At 42.4% G+C, this 16,046-nt stretch overlaps 1 protein-coding gene across 1 annotated transcript in view; it reads left to right on the top strand.

Moving 5' to 3' along the window:
- DLG5 (discs large MAGUK scaffold protein 5) overlaps positions 1-16,046 on the top strand; it is a 162,305-nt gene that overhangs the window by 104,368 nt on the left and 41,891 nt on the right. The window contains exons 7-9 of the mRNA XM_067539533.1: positions 2,097-2,409; positions 6,888-7,118; positions 13,104-13,288. Coding sequence (XP_067395634.1) covers positions 2,097-2,409; positions 6,888-7,118; positions 13,104-13,288 — 729 coding nt within the window. The remainder of the gene's footprint in view (positions 1-2,096; positions 2,410-6,887; positions 7,119-13,103; positions 13,289-16,046) is intronic.

Below are 16,046 nucleotides of genomic sequence, written 5' to 3'. Positions count from 1 at the left end.
TGTTATCTGTGCCTGCCGTGGTACAATCTCATCTTCATGTTTGCCTACAATTCCAAACGAAAATAAATAAAGTACTTAACAGAGTAGATCTTTCTGTGCTCCACAGACTGGTGATCTATAAGGAGATTGTTTAATCTGCACTTATGGCATGGAGAGTCTTTAAATTTGCAGGTGCCTTCAACTAAGTATCTTAGGTAGAGTTCCTTGCTTGCCAGCTTACAGAGTTTACAGCTCTGGTCTCAAGGGTCAAAGCATAGTATGCTGGCTCGGACAAGAACCATGTCTAGATCATGCCAAGTGTATGTGTGAGAACACAGAATATGCCAGAGGCACATAGGAATTGCCATGCTGGATCAGACTAAAAGTCCGTCAAGTCAGGCACCCTGTTTCTGACATTGGCAATAACCAGATGCTTAAGAAAAAAAGTTGCAAAGAAATCCCTTAGTGTAAAGTTGTGGAAGAAGTTTCTTCTGAGCTCCCATCATGGTTGGCTTATGCTCTAAAGCATGATGATTTATATCCTTAATTATTTTAATTTTTATCATTATAAGTTTGGATGGCCTTATTATTCATATGGACATCTAATTCTTTTCTGGATCTCACTAAGTAAGCTCTTGGCCTCTGATACCTTGTGGCAATAAACTTCACAGATTAACTATGTGTTGTGTTAAAAAGAAATAGCTTTTTTTTAAATCAAATTTAAATGTGTTGCCCTTTAAGTTAGTTGATGTCCCTATGTTCTTTGTTTAATAATAATAATTAAAAAAAAAGGCAAATAGGAGCATCCAGTTTACCTTCCTTATCCCCCATTATTTTCCATACCTCTAATTTGTCTCTTTTCTATACTCTGACACCAATAATTTCTGATGCCCAGATTTAGAACCCTCTTTCTCTCCCATCCACTTCCGCTATATTCTTTCCAGGATGGAGTACCCAGAATGGAACACCTTATTTCACGCAAATCAGTTTCTATAATGGTGCATTTTCAGAACTGTTATTGTTCCCATTTTATATACATTGTAAAACTTTTTCATTTGCTTTATTTTTACTGCTTCTGTCCATCAAGTATATGGTTTTTCCCTGTTTTAATTACACATCTTTAGTCATTACAGGTGCAACCACTCTGCCTTTCCTATTTCCCTGAACGGGTTCTGGGCAGGTGGGGCAGGAGTTCTGGAGAGAGGACGGGGATCCTGGTACAGAAAAAATTGAAGAGGACTGCATTAGTGCACTAAGGGCTTGTCTACACGTACAGCTCTGTAGCACTTCAGCAAAGATGCTACTCCACTGACCCAAGAGTTTCTCCAGTTGGCAAAGTTAATCCATCTCTGTAGGCAGCAAGAGCTGTGCCAATGGGAGAAGCCCTCCCGCAGACAAACGCTGTCTACCCCAGAGGTTAGGTCGGTATAACTGCGTCACGCGGGGGGATTTTTCACCCCCCCCCCCCCCCCAAGCGACTTAGTTATACTGATAGAAGTTTGAAGTATAGATCTGGCCTAATTCTGTAGCGTGGATGGATGCTTTCTAAAAAAAAAAAAAAGGTGCTCTGCAAAGTTTTGCTGAATACTTGGATATTCTTGATCACATGGGAAGCATTTAGTTGTATATAGAGAGATGTACATTACAACAAGGTTATCTAGAGCAAAAATGATAAAAGTTTTAAGAAAGCCTGACATATGAGGAAAGGTTTAAAAAAAAATATGGGGCATGTTTCTTTTTGAGAAAGAAAAGCTGGGTAAACCTTCAGATATGTTAAGGGCTGTTACAAAGAGGACTAATCAATTGTTCTCTATATCCGCTGAAAGTAGAACAAGAGGTAATAATGGGCTTAATCTGCAGCAAGGGAGATTTAGGCTAGACATCAGGAAAAGCTTTCTAATTATAAGTTTCCAAAGGAGATTGTGGAATCTCCATCACTGGAAGTTTTTGAGAACAGGTTGAACAAATGATGGTCTAGGTTTACTTAATCCAACCTCAGTTCATGGGGCTGGACTTGATGATTCTTGAGTCCCTTCCAGCCCTATATTTCTCTGGTTCTATAAAAGGAAAGTGCAGATTGATGGAAGCACCTTTGTTTCTTTTTGTTATTTGTTCAGGTTTGAGTCAATCCAACAAGAGCTAAGCAAAGCTACTGCGCAGAACAAGGAGTTGCAGAGAGAGATGGAGCGGTTACAGTCAGAGGTGACACGGTTCAAAACAATGCAGCTGAAGGCAGCAAAAGATGCAGAGAAGTACAAGGAAGAGAGAGACTCTGTTTTCAATGAGTATCGCCTCATAATGAGTGAGAGAGACCAAGTGATCAAAGAGGTGGATAAGCTTCAAACTGAGCTAGAGCTTGCAGAGTCCAAGCTGAAAAACACTTCCTCAGAGAAAAGAGTGGCTAGTGAAGAGATGGAAGCTTTAAGACAGGTACCACTGGGCCGTTTTGTTATGTGTGGGAGGATAAAGAGGTTTTACCTGTGCTTCCTTGCAGTTGGGCAAAAGAAATGTGTGCTCCTTAGATGGGAAATGTGGCTTCATTCTGAAAAGGAAATTCCCTGTTGATGTCTTCCTGGTGGCACTCTTTACTGTCAGCTCATTACATTCTGAGTGTGAATACAGTAGAGTACCAGCTGAGATCTGCCATTCACTTGACTTGTTCGTTCAGTTCACTTCAAATACTTATTTTAACAAGCCAGCTTTTTGTACCCAGCAAGTGATGCACTGTATAACAATAGAACTCAGATGTATAATTTTTCTTTCATTATTAACTGGTAACCAAGGAAGAAACATCTGGGTATTCTCTATTAAGACATAAGACCTATTATTATAAAATAGACTATCAGCCTCATTTTAACATCTGCTCAAAGACTACAATTATGTCCTGTTCTTTGTCATTTAGCCTCTCATATTAATGAGAACATTTGGCACTGTGATTTATGAAAACACAGGCACTGCTTAATAAATCACATTAATCCAAAAGCGGTATCATTTGAGTGATATAGTCTTAAAATGTGGTGTTCATAGGATTTACAAATGCAGCTTGCTGCTAAGTAGTAAAATAGCATTCACAGGGTTATTCAGTTTTTAAATATTTTGCTTGGTGTATGATTCACATACAACCAAATATTTTTCCTGTGCCCATAAATCTTTTTTTGCTTTCCTTTCTCACACTTGTCACTGATCACACACAGTCCTTTTTATAAAAATTCTAACTTCAGCACTTCTGAAACCCTGGGCCTCTTTTATTTAGGTACATAAATATGGGTTAGACTATGCAGCCAACATGCAAAGCAAGCAAGTTAAAACATTTTTGGCCTAACAGTTCTTCTTCGTAGGTGCTAGTTGTGTGGAACCTAAATCACTAAGGTCTGGTCTATACTTAAAGAAAATTAGATTGACCTAGCTGTATTGCTCAACAGTGGAAAATTTTGCATGCTTATCACTGTAGTTAGATTAACCTAATCCCCGTGTAGATGTAGCAAAGCTAATGGAAGGATTGTCTTCTGTTGACATAGCTACTCAGAGGTGGATTAACGACATTGACAGAAAAACTCTTTCCACCGATGTAGGAAATGTTTGTACTACAGCGGCACAGCTGCAACGCCATGGCTGTAGTGATGTAGCGTAGACGTGGCCAACGGGTGGGGTTTTCAGAAATTCTTTGTGTTGGCCTAACTCTGATCCCATTGAAGACCATCGTAGATTTACCATTGACTTCGATGAAAGCCGAGTAAGGGTAATTCTGAGCACTTCTGTAACTCATCCAGAGTTGACTGACCCCTCATAATTTGTCTTAACAATCACCACGATTCCTACAGCAATTTGCAGGGGTGCTTATTAAGCATAGGATTAAAAAGTAAAATAAACAAGCATTCCCTGGTAGCTAGTTCATTATCTTGAAAGCCCACTTGGATGAGTGGTTGAATAGGGGCAGGAAAAAAGGAGATTATCCTGACGAACTAGATGCTAATTGCTGACACGTTTAAAAAAAACCACAACTTTTTTTTTCTATTTTCTAAGGGCATATTCAGCTCCTTTGTCTGTATAGTGAGGCTGCTGAAGTAGCTTTTGCTATAACTGTTTTAATTACATAAATTAATATTCGTGTGTTTGCATTTCAGTTTTTCTTTCTTTGTAACTGTTCTGCCTTTGAGCGGGGTGTTCATTGGTTATGTAATGCTGACCGGTTGAACTTGCATTTATCTAGGGTGCCTAATTGAAATAACTAGTTCTGACTGGATCTAGTACCTGCTCAGGAGTCTGAAGGCTGTGCAAGTGGTTTATTGATCAAGTGACACTTCCGCTTGGAGTAGCATGCATGAGAATCCCACATAGGGATTATCCTTTCAGCGAGTTTGACTACATCTCCTTCTGCCTATTGTGTATAGCTCCACCTAGTGATATGCTGCAGTATGACTCGTGTATTACGGTCATTAACTATTTGTCTGAAACAACACTGCATCCATTTAAACTGTTTTAAATATTCACCCTTCAGTACATCTGTGTATAATGCTGCTGTTTTTGTGTTGTTACTAAAATGTAAAAGGTACCAAAAATAGGAATTTTTCTTTTAATTTTTAAAAGCTAAAATTATATGAGCAAATTTAGCCATGAACTCACAGACCTAGTGCTACTCCATGGTTAGTTTTTAAGTCTTCATAGTGTTCTGCACGCTCAAACACAGATGGATTAAACCATACCCAGACACTTACGAAATGTATGGCATGCACATGTGGTAAACAAATCAAAAGTAGAAAACTGAGTTCAGCCTTCTTATTTTGGACAATTTCAGGCACGATTCCAATGAATTTAGCCACATGCAGAGATTTCGATATGGGGTTTTTTGCTTTTGTTTTTGCAGGCTCGGAGAACCTCCCATAACGTTTTTACTTTTAGGGTGGGGAGTGCACAAGCAGCTACCTGGGTACATGATACTTTATCTCAACAATTCAGTTGGCTCTTTGCTGAACAAGTTGTCTTCACTCTTTGTATCATAGGGGGATCTTTATCACAATGTATTCACATTTGAAAACTTGCAACAAGAGTAAGAATTTTTATTCACAGATGCAAAAGGCAGTTCAGTTTCTGCCTATGAACTAGCTACATTCTCCATCTGATTATATAGTAATGAAACTGTGTAATTTGAGTTTTACATACCTGTAGGCAGAAGCAAATTGAGCAAAGAAAGAGCAACATTTGCCCAGGCGTTATTAGCACTGTCCCACCCTTATGATTGTTGCAGTACCTTTTGTAAACAATTGCTACAATATGGCAGTTCTTGTTTACCAAGAGAATAGTATAAACTCTTCGGCTGGGATTTAGGGCTGAAGTTCCACAGTTTTGTATGTTTACAGCATCCATTTTTAGTGGCTAAAAAGAAGAGAATTTTCTGGTGATCCAGAGAGAGACAACCATTTTAGCAATCTTCCCTTCTACACTGGTAGTCTCTCTTTTCACCTACTCGTCTTCAGAAATCCTGCTTTCCCACCATTGTGCAGAATTTAACACACTCACCCTGTTCAGCCATCATGCTGGTGCTGTGCAGAATGGCTCTTCAAACCAGAGTGCTGGATTTTTCTATCCAGTCATTGTTTTGACTGGCATCATATGATATCTGATCTTGTACTGTGAGGTAGCTGTTCAGTCACGAAACAGCATAAAACAAAGAAAGCCGAGGGGAGGTCTTACTGCTGATTGGAGAGAAGAGATGTTGGTTCTCAATCAGCCGGCTCCTTTATTTTATATCAGTGGGACTACCTTGGGACAAATTATGGCAATGCCTAATTTTTCCAAAGTTTTAAAGTATGGTTTTCTAATATTTAAAAGCCTTTTCAGTAGCTATTTTTCTGCCCCAGTAGTTTGTTGGCCTTTTGGGCCTGCTGAACACTGATGAAGTTTTATTATTTCTATATCACCTTTATCCAAAGATCTTTATGCACTTTTTGCATAGAAATCATTTAAGCCATCCTACAAACTGATGCGGTGGGCCTGATTTTTTTTTTTTTTTTAACTTCTTTTCCCCAGAGGTACTAAATAACCATAGCTCCCACTGACTTCAGTGCAAGCTATGGGTGCTCTTCACCTCTGAAAATCAGGACATAGCAATTTGTTCAAGGTCACACAGATTGAGTGTGTGGTGGGAATATAACCCAGGAATCCTGGTTCAAGTCAGCTACTTTAACTATTGTACAAAAATCTGTTTTAATGCAGCAGCAGAATTGTTTTTATTATTTTAACAGTGCTATTTGAAGTCTCCTAAGAATAACTTGATGTCTTCATGATGTTGCACTGACCCAGTGGTAGTACTTTCACACCTTGCAGCACATGCTACATTCAATATGATGTATTGTTCATGATATTTTATGGCACATCATAGTCTTAACTTATAGTTGGAACATTTCATGGTACATGTGTACACAACTCGTGTCTTACTCTGTAAGATACTCATGTCCCTTTAAAACAAATGGGAAGCTGCAGGGCACTCATTTATGCTGCAAAACATTATCTCAGCCATGCAAAAATGAAGGAAATTGCTTTGAAATAATACATTTAAAGTATGTAATATGATTGTTTTGTGTTAAATCTGATTGGCTATCCATGATTTTAGAGGACTTGCAACAAACGTTCTCTCTCCAGGTTTCTCAGAACCATGTGTGTTCCTAGATTATGTGCTTCATTATTCAGACAGCAGGGTGATTGTGGTGATATGGCAGTTTTAACACTTTGCTTAATATTGTTAGCTATTCTTTTTCTGCATTTAATAGGGGCACAGAGCTGTACAATTCCCCTTTTTGCAGATTGTCGGTTATACACCCTCACTTTTTAAGGTGTCAATGTTTATTCAACTGGAAAGAAGAAATATTGCTCTGTACTTAACACCCTGCAAACAACGGGTCTCGTTTTAGGAGCTAAACTCAGCTCTAGTGGAACGAGATCGAGCAATTTGTGAGAGGAATGAGTTGCTGGAAAAGTACTGTCATGAAGTGAAAGACAAGGCTGAGGCCCAGAAGGAACTTGATCAAGCTTGCAAGGATATAGAGACAGTGAAGGAAGAAAGAGATGTTGCCAGGAAAGAGAGAACAGAAGCTATCATCCAGAGAGACCATCTGCTAAGGGAATATTACCAAGCTCGTCAGGTACTGGCTGTCTTCATAGATGGGTTTTTCTTTTTTTAGGTTGAGGAGAGTAAATTCTATTCGGCAGGCTTGTAAAGGTCTTTGCACAAAGCTTTTTTTTTTTTTTTTTAATTCAATGAAGAATGCTTTATATGCATGTGTGCACGCATTCCTTATGAGGAGTGACTAGACTACTTGTTTAAAATAAATAGATCAGTCACAGTTTTTATTGTTTCCATTTCCAAAGGGTTAATAGATGGTTAATAGATAGTTTTAATATATGATTAACGGATTGTTATAGTCCACAGTTCAGCAGGTTGCAGTAGTGGTGTGGCTAGAGCATTGCCCCCTAGTGGATCTTCCAGGAGCCCACTGAGGCAGGCTCAGTTCCACCAGCTAAATTGTCTCTTCAGTCCTATTCCCCTTCTGGGTGGGGTTGAGTGGTCAACCCCAAAAATGTTCAGGCATGTCATTTCCCTGCCTTTTCCTTTGGGTTGGGTTCCCCACCCATCTCTGATTAGAGCATTGTTTGCTCCTTGGGGTCTGGCTGTTCCCCCAGTGGCTGCTTTGGCTAGCAGGCTTTTCACCACAGCTCTGCAAGTGAAGCTTCATTCTGGCAGAGCTGTCAACCCTGAACTGAGCCAGGCTCGCTCCTTTTATTCCCCCTCCAGGCTTGTCATTGGCTGCAGGTATAGCAGGATAGGGCTAGTTGGTTCCAAAGGCACTCCTTAATCCCTTTCTTTGCTGGCTTGTGTCCTCAGTGCCCCATCTCAATCACTTACAACCATCTATAATACCTTCTGCTGGTATGCTCATATATGTATCTATTATATAGCTACGTTTGTCTGTAACATGCTTGTTACGTATGCCAACAATTTAAAACGTATAAATGAAACAATATAAAGTGTGACTAAAAAGATTGTGTTCTGCGCAAATTCTGTACGTTGAATTACACTAGGATACATGGATCATTAAGGAGATAGATGGAGCATATCAAGCTGTGGCTGTTAATAATAGTGATTATATCAAAGTTAAAATATTCTTGCAGTTTCGCACGTTTGTAGATATATCGTATGTAATATATTACATATATAATTATACTGTAATGTAGTAATATATATAAAAATCCTACACTATCCCTGCTTTTTATGTTTGTGAAAGAACTACAGGATTTACAGTAATTTTTATATTAGATAAGATCTTTTAGAAGGTTTTTTGTTTGTGAAAGGCTTATTTTCCTTTATCTAATTTCCTCATAGTATCAATCTTTGATCATAATAGACTCGCCCCCCCCATCCTCAGCTTTCGATGCTATATATGTTTGGCAATCTCAGCTCACCAGCTGAATCAGCAATAAAACTAGGAAGTCGGCTGGGCTTTGCAGAACCCCCCTTTTGTTGTTTTCAATTGGCTGTCATATCTCCAACTCTCTATCTTGTTGTGCACGAAGCTTTCCCCCTTTCCTCCTTCCTCCCCCCATCAAAAGCCACTGAAATGGGAGGACCTGGGCTTGACTTGCAGCCTTTTTTAAAGGCTCAGCATGAGTTGGGGAGTACTTCATGTAAGCAGGACCCTTAGCACCTTGTCTTTCCCACCTCACAGAAAGGTAAAGAGTTTGCATTTGATGAAATCCATAGGTGGAGCGCTACCAAATCCTCTGCTGAATGAGTGACTGCCGTGACAACACATTTTAAGGATCTGTGCAGCATGGGAAACACAGAGAAGGAACTGTAGGGCTCTAATACAAGACTCTCAAGAGAAGTGAAAATTTATTTCTTTGGGTCTGTCTTTGTTTTATGAAGGGGAGTGGAGGATAGTGAACAAGCTGAGCGGAGATCTCTCTGATACAATCACTGATGGATGCGTACTACATAGGATCAAATCTCACAGTTCTCGGTGGGTTGATTTGGGGGTTTTGAAGGGTGAGGCAGGGCATAGAATGGTGGGAAAGGAAATAGCACAACAGAAGGCAAGACATGATTTTTTTTTTTTTTTTTTTTTTTTTTGTGGCTTATGTTTGTTCGCATGAATTAGTATTACATTTTTTGGAGTGATGGGTAGGAATGCGGCTAGGGTTTTTAAGCATGAATGGCTACAATTAAAAACCATTTGGGGATGCCTGCAGCCCTAAATGTGTAGTGTCCTGGGTGTACTAGCACTAGTAGGAGCCTTGTACATGTATTTAGAGCCTGACCCTGGAAACACACAGTTGCTTAACTTTACTCAACAGTGGTCCCATTGAGTTCATCAGGACTACTCATATGCGTCAGGTTAAGCTCACGTGTAACTATTTGCAAGATCAGGGCTTGAAATGTGGTTGGATCGGGGATTAGAATAGACCAAATGCATCTCCTGTGTGTTGTAAAAGGCGACTAAAAGGAGTTGGCAGCAGGAAGGGCATCCAGCTGTAAAACCAACTGCCAAATCAATATGGTTTATATGGTGAACGGGCTACCACCCAGTGAACGGGGGAGGTTAAAGAAGCAAGTTCAAAAGCACATGAAGATGGCAACCCTAAATGTGGGAAGCCTTACAGGAAGAACAGGAGAGATAGTAGACCTTATGAGCAGGAAGGACATCAAGGTACTATGCGTGCAGGAAACTAAATGGAAGGGGAGTAAAGCCAAAGAACTGGGCTGTGGTTACAAGCTTTACTACCATGGATGTGACCAAAGGAGAAATGGTGTTGGAATAATCCTACATGAAGAATTAAAAAGTGAGGTCCAGGAAGTTGTGAGAGTGAGTGATTGTTTAATGAAGGTGAAATTGGAGTTGGAAGGAGATACATGGAATGTTGTCAGCTACTGTGCACCGCAAGTAGGAAGTATACAGGAGGAAAAGGATGAATTCTGGGAACATATGGATGCATTGATACAGGCCATACCATTATCTGAAGAGCTGATTGTGGCAGGCGACCTAAATGGGCATGTGGGGAAAAATAAACCTGGATACGAATATGCACACGGAGGATACGGTATTGGGGAACTGAATGATGAGGGAGTACGAGTGCTGGAGTTTGCTATGGCTTACCAAATGGTAGTGGCCAATACCTGGTTTGAGAAACGTAGAAACCATTTAGTGACTTATAATAGTGGAGGTAGAACATCACAGGTTGACTTCATCTTATTGAGAAAAGGAATGGGGAAAATGATAGATGACTGCAGAACACTGCTAGGAGAAAGCCTTACTTCACAACATAGAGTACTTGTACTGAAGCTAAGGCTAACTAAATGATTATCAAGACAGAGTTAAGCAGGAGCGCCGAAATAAGATGGTGGAAACTGAAAGATGTGGCTATTAGAGAGGTATGTGGGACTAGGTTGAAAGACATTAACTGAAATGGATGTATTCACACCTGAAAATGTAGAGAAACAATGGAGTGAGTTGGAAGATCAGATTAGAAGAGTAGGGGAAGAGGTCTGTGGTCAATCATCAGGTAGGAGTAAGCCTGGAAAAGAAACCTGGTGGTGGAACAAAGAAGCAGACAGAGCCATCAAAGAGAAAAAGGAGAAACTACGTAGATGGAAACTATCAGGATCAGAGGCAAATGAGGAGGAGTACAAGAAATTGAAAGTTGCAACGAAAGAGAGTAGTAGCAAAACAAAGAGCAATAGCGATGAAGGAATTTTATGAGAGCTTAGATCAGCCTGGAAGACAGAAAGATATCTATAGGAGAGCTGCGGCCAGAGATAGAGCAAGTAAGGATGTTACTAAAGTCCGAATTGTGAAAGATGAAAATGGAGTGGCATTGTTGAAGGATGAAGAGATAAAAGAAAGATGGACGCAGTACTTCCAGTGGCTTATGAATGAGGAGAACCCATGGGTAGACTGAGGAAACAGATCAAAGCCAAAATGTGATACAATGTATCAAGATGGAAGAAGTAAAGAGGGTGATACAAGAGATGAAGAATAATAAGGCTGTTGGGACAGATGAAATCCCAGTCGAAGTGTGGAAGTATCTTGGTGACATTGGGGCTGAAGTACTGTGTCATGTGTTTAATAGTATTATGGTCACTGAAAGAATGCCTGAATCTTGGAGACAAAGTATACTAGTACCTATATATAAAGGAAAAGGAGATATACTGGAGTGTAAGAACTACTGTGGAATCAAGCTTTTACCTCACACATTTAAGATATGGGAGAGAGTGATAGACAAAAGGCTACGAAATGAAGTGGAAATTGATCAGTGTCAGTTTGGATTTATGCCAGGCTGAAGCACAATGGATGCTATCTTTGCACTAAGAATGACAGTGGATAAGCACCGAGAAGGACAAAGGGATTTGAGAATGATGTTTATAGATATCGAAAAGGCCTATGACCAGGTACCAAGAGAGGAAGTGTGGAGATGTGCAAGAAAGTGAGGGGTTCCTGAGAAGTACATCAGATTGATTCAAAATATGAAACCAAGACTTCGGTAAGATGCTCAGCAGGAAGAGGGATGAACTTTGAGGTAAAAGTGGGATTGCACCAAGGATCTGCCTTGAGTCCATTTCTATTTCTGATAGTAATGGATGCGGTTACCGAGGGTGTGAGAGAGGATCCCCCATGGACTATGCTTTTTGCTGATGACGTGCTGTGTGGAGGTTCAGAAGAAAACATGGAGGAAAATCTAGAATGTTGGAGAAAAGTACTAGAGGACAGAGGAATGAGGATCAGCAGAACAAAGACCCAATTGCTGAACTGTAAATTTAGTGGAACTCATAGAAAATGGGAGGCACCAGTGAAAATTGAAGGAGGAGAAATCAAACAGGTAGAAAGCTTCAAGTACCTTGGATCTGTGGTTAAACTGAAAGGGAAGATATATAAAACTGTTGTGCGACCAGCACTAACATATGGTGCAGAAACATGGGCGACAATATTAAAAGAGGAGACTAGGCTGAATGTGAATGAAATGAGGATGTTGCGATGGATTTGTGGTGTAACAAAGAAGGATAAGATAAGGAATGAATACATTCGAGGGACTCTGAAAGTGATAGAGGTAGCAACAAACTTGAAGGAGAAGTAATGTGAAGAGACGAGGACCATGTGACGAGAAGAGTGTTGGAAATGGAGACCCCTGGACCACAGAAGAGAGGCGGGCCAAAGACCCGTTGCAAGGATGTGCTGAAGAGAGACATGGTAAGTGTTGGTTGGACTTAAGATAGAAGATACACAAGATTGTATTGGATGGGGAAGGACCATAATGAACCTTTTTGGCGACCCTGCTTAGTGCGGGAGAAGCTGTAAGAAGAAGGGCTTGAAATGTGGTCATGTTAAAATAAGCTTGTGTTTCTTGTGCTGCAAATGTTGAAGTGTTCTCTTTAGGTCAGCGTTGTCATTGTCATTGTTCCTTTGTTGTTTGGAATCTGGAATGGTAGAGAGGTGCAGTTTCATTTATTTATTTATTTATTTATTTATTTTAAAAAAGGAAAAATCTTTTCAAAAATCTTGAATTTTAAAATGTTGAATTATAGCAAAAACTTCTTGGAGATGAGTTGTTCTGCCTGGGAGATTGGGGATTGTGCATCACAAGTGTAGGTGTACTGTAAATCTGTACATCTGATGTTTACTGTCTGTCACAGGGTACGTCCTAGACACTAAAACAGCCAGTCTGTGCCATGACTGTTGACTGTGTTTATCTAATTTCCAGCTGTCCCTGGAGATCTTCAGTCTCTCTAAGCTAAAACAGATCAATGAGTCAGCAAGGTGTCACTGAAATATAAAGTATATATTGATTTTGCTGTAAGAGGAGGAATCTTTTGCTGTAGATCACAGTCCTATGAGTTGCTGAACGCCCTCTATTCCTATTGACTAAAATGTTTAGAGCACATCCTGAACCAATTTCTTTACACAGGCAAAGTTCCCACTGACTTCGGGATTCCCACTGAATGGTAATTTTGCCTGTGGAAGGATTTCAGGATTGAGCCCTTCACATAACAAACCAGTAGTAAGGGTTACAAAACCCAGTGTACATGCTTACCCTATGAATTGTAAATAAAATAAATCTCTCTGTATTTGAACACATAGATACAAGATTCTGCTACACTGGACATAGAAAGAGCTAACAAAGAAATTGAAATGCTTCGGAAGCAATATGAAGCTATGTCACAGGAGCTAAAGGAAGCAGTCCAGGAAGCAGAAGTAGCCAAATGTCGGAGAGATTGGGCCTTCCAAGAACGGGACAAGATAGTTGCGGAAAGAGAGAGCATACGGTAAACATGCTAGATGACATGCTAATGCTAGTCATAATCATCTCAGTGGCTAAATTGCAGTGGTGGTGGTGGTGGTCTTCGAGTGCTTGCTCATGTCCATTCCCAATCTAGGTGTGTGCACTCGCCACATGCACCGGTACCGGAAAACATTTTCCCTTAGTGGCACACGTACGAGTCGGCTCTGGCGCCCCCTGCAGCAGCGCGCACATGCACCCGCATATAGGCACCACCGGCTCTCCCTCCCTCTGAGTTTCTTCTTGCTGCCAGTGACGGTGCTGGAATGTTCTTGCTTTCAAAAGTTGTTCAGTTACAGTTAGTCCTATTTTGTTAGTAGTTGGAATCCCAGAGTCAGGGCATGCCCCGTTCCCTGGGGTTTAAACCCTGCGCTTCATGTAAGAAGTCTATGCCGAGAAGCGACCCTCATTTAAGTTGTCTGAAGTGTCTGCTGGAGGCCCATGTCAGCGACAGGTGTAAAATCTGTAAAAGTTTTCACCTGTGGACCAAGAAAGACCAGGATATCTGTCTCTGGGCCATCCTGATGGAGTCGGCCCTTACATCGGCCTCAGAGCCCGGTAGATCGGACTCGACACCAAGCACGATGGCCATGGTGTGCAGTGCCCCTCCGGCGCCCACTTCATCTGTCCGGCACTGATCTCCCTTCCTGGCTCTGAAAAAGAGGTCCAAGAAGATCTGCTCAGAACTTGGATGCTCTCCTATGGAGAAGGCTAAGGGCGACCTGGTGAAACCTGTGTTGAGTCGCCAACCCTTCCCGCATCAGAAGGGTCCCTCGCCTCAGCAAGCGTTGACCCTAGCACAGGGCCCTCCACTGACTCCAGGTAACAGTAGAGGTCCTCATCATTTAGTAGTGCCATTGATTCCAGAGGCTTTCCAAGCTATGAAGGACCTCCTGGCACTGCCAGTACTGCAGTTGCCGAGTGACAGCAGAGTGCTGCACCGTGATCCAGCACTGGCATCTTGGGGCAGCTTATCAAGGGACAGATCTGCTCGACAGTTCCCATCACCGAGGCACCGTTCACTGGTGTGCAGATGGTCCCTGGAGTTGAGGCCATGTTCTCTGGGTCAGGACACTGCCAGATTTGGCTCCTGCTGCCATTCTCCGGAGGACCAGCAGTGAGTGGAGCATCACTATGGAGCAGAGAGACGCAGGTCGCCAGACTAGGCGTGTTTCCCTGGCAGTGCGACCCCGTTCGCCTAGCCCATACAGGAAGCCCAAAGACAAGTCTTGGTCCTGGCATATCCAGCATTCAGGCTCCTCATGGTGCTCACCGGTGCACATGGCTTGGACCGTGGCCATACTAGTGGGGGTTTCCCTCTAGGATCCCACAAACTGGTTCTGAGAGAGGAACCTCAGTGCCGCAGTCTTCCATCCCTCAGAGTATGGCACCATACATGGACATGGATTCGGACCATGAAGGTTCGCGCGCCATGGTCTCCACGGGTTCCACACCACCCAGAACAGAGGCCCCTCCTCCAGCACAGGTGCCGGCCTCTTCCTCATCGTCACCGGGTGAGACGGTTGCGGGACCCTCTTCTGCAGTGCCGTTGGATGATTTTAAGGCGTGCCAGGACTTATTGAAAAGGGTCACCTCCAATCTGGGCCTCAAGACTGAGGAACCAGCTGACGAGCTGTTTGGAATTTCGGCCTCAGCAGCTCCTAGTGGAGTGGCCCTACCAGTCCATGAGGCATGGCATTGCAAGGTAGATAGCATTTTAATATCTGGCAGTCGCTGGACAAGTTCGCAAACTTGTTGTCCTACTCTTCCAAACAGGAGTTCGAGGCCATCGTAGAAGAGGGGAGATCGGTGGCCAGGGCATCTCTGCAAGCTGCTTCTCATGCGATGGACTGTGCAGCCAGGACCATGGCCTCAGCTATATCGATGAGACTGAAATCATGGCTCCAGTCCTCGGGTCTTCCGTCGAGGTCCAGCAGTCTATCCAGGACCTTCCCTTTGATGGCGTGGCCCTCTTTGCCAACCAGACAGATGCCCAACTGCATGACATGAAGGACTTCAGGGCTACTTTACGGTCACTTGGCCTTTATATGCCTTCTTCCTCTAGGAGGCATTTTAAGCCCCAGCATGAACAGCTTTCTGGGGACCACCCCCACAGAGACTCCTATAAGAGGAAAAACATGGCTTACAAGAGGCACTGGTGTCATTTGTCATCTGCTGGCCCTCATCTGGGCTCTAGCCACCATAACCAGGGCAGAAAGCATGCCTTTTGAAGGTGTGCCCAGGAACAACTACCAGTTCTTTCCATAGATCCAAACCCCCTTTTGTTTTCTTCTCGTCTAGCTCATTTCCTCCCAGCCTGGGTTGCCATAACATCAGACAGATGGATGCTCAGCACGGTGGCTGTTGGTTATGCCCTCCAGTTTGTCTCACTCCTGCCTTTTCCCCCCCCCCCGGTCCCTCTTCAGGGACCCCTCTCTCGAGCAACTCCTCAAATAGGAGGTGCAAGCACTTCTGCAAGTGGGTGCAGTGGAAGAGGTTCCCAGAGACCTGCAGGGTTGAGGGTTTTACTCCCGTTACTTCTTGATCCTGAAGGCAAAGGGAGGGCTGAGGCCTATTCTGGACTTAAGGTGCCTGAACAGGTACCTCAGACAACTAAAATTTCACATGGTCTCCCTAGCCATAATCATTTCCTCTCTGGATCCAGGTGACTGGTACACTGCTCTTGATTTAAAGAATGCCTACTTCCACATTGCAATCTTCCCTGGTAACAGGAGGTTCCTGAG

The sequence above is a fragment of the Emydura macquarii genome, unplaced genomic scaffold (assembly GCF_026122565.2).
Source record: "Emydura macquarii macquarii isolate MOO-44397 ecotype Brisbane River unplaced genomic scaffold, CSIRO-AGI_Emac_v2 contig_67, whole genome shotgun sequence".
Taxonomy (NCBI): domain Eukaryota; kingdom Metazoa; phylum Chordata; order Testudines; family Chelidae; genus Emydura; species Emydura macquarii.
This window is presented reverse-complemented; position numbering and strand designations above follow the sequence as displayed.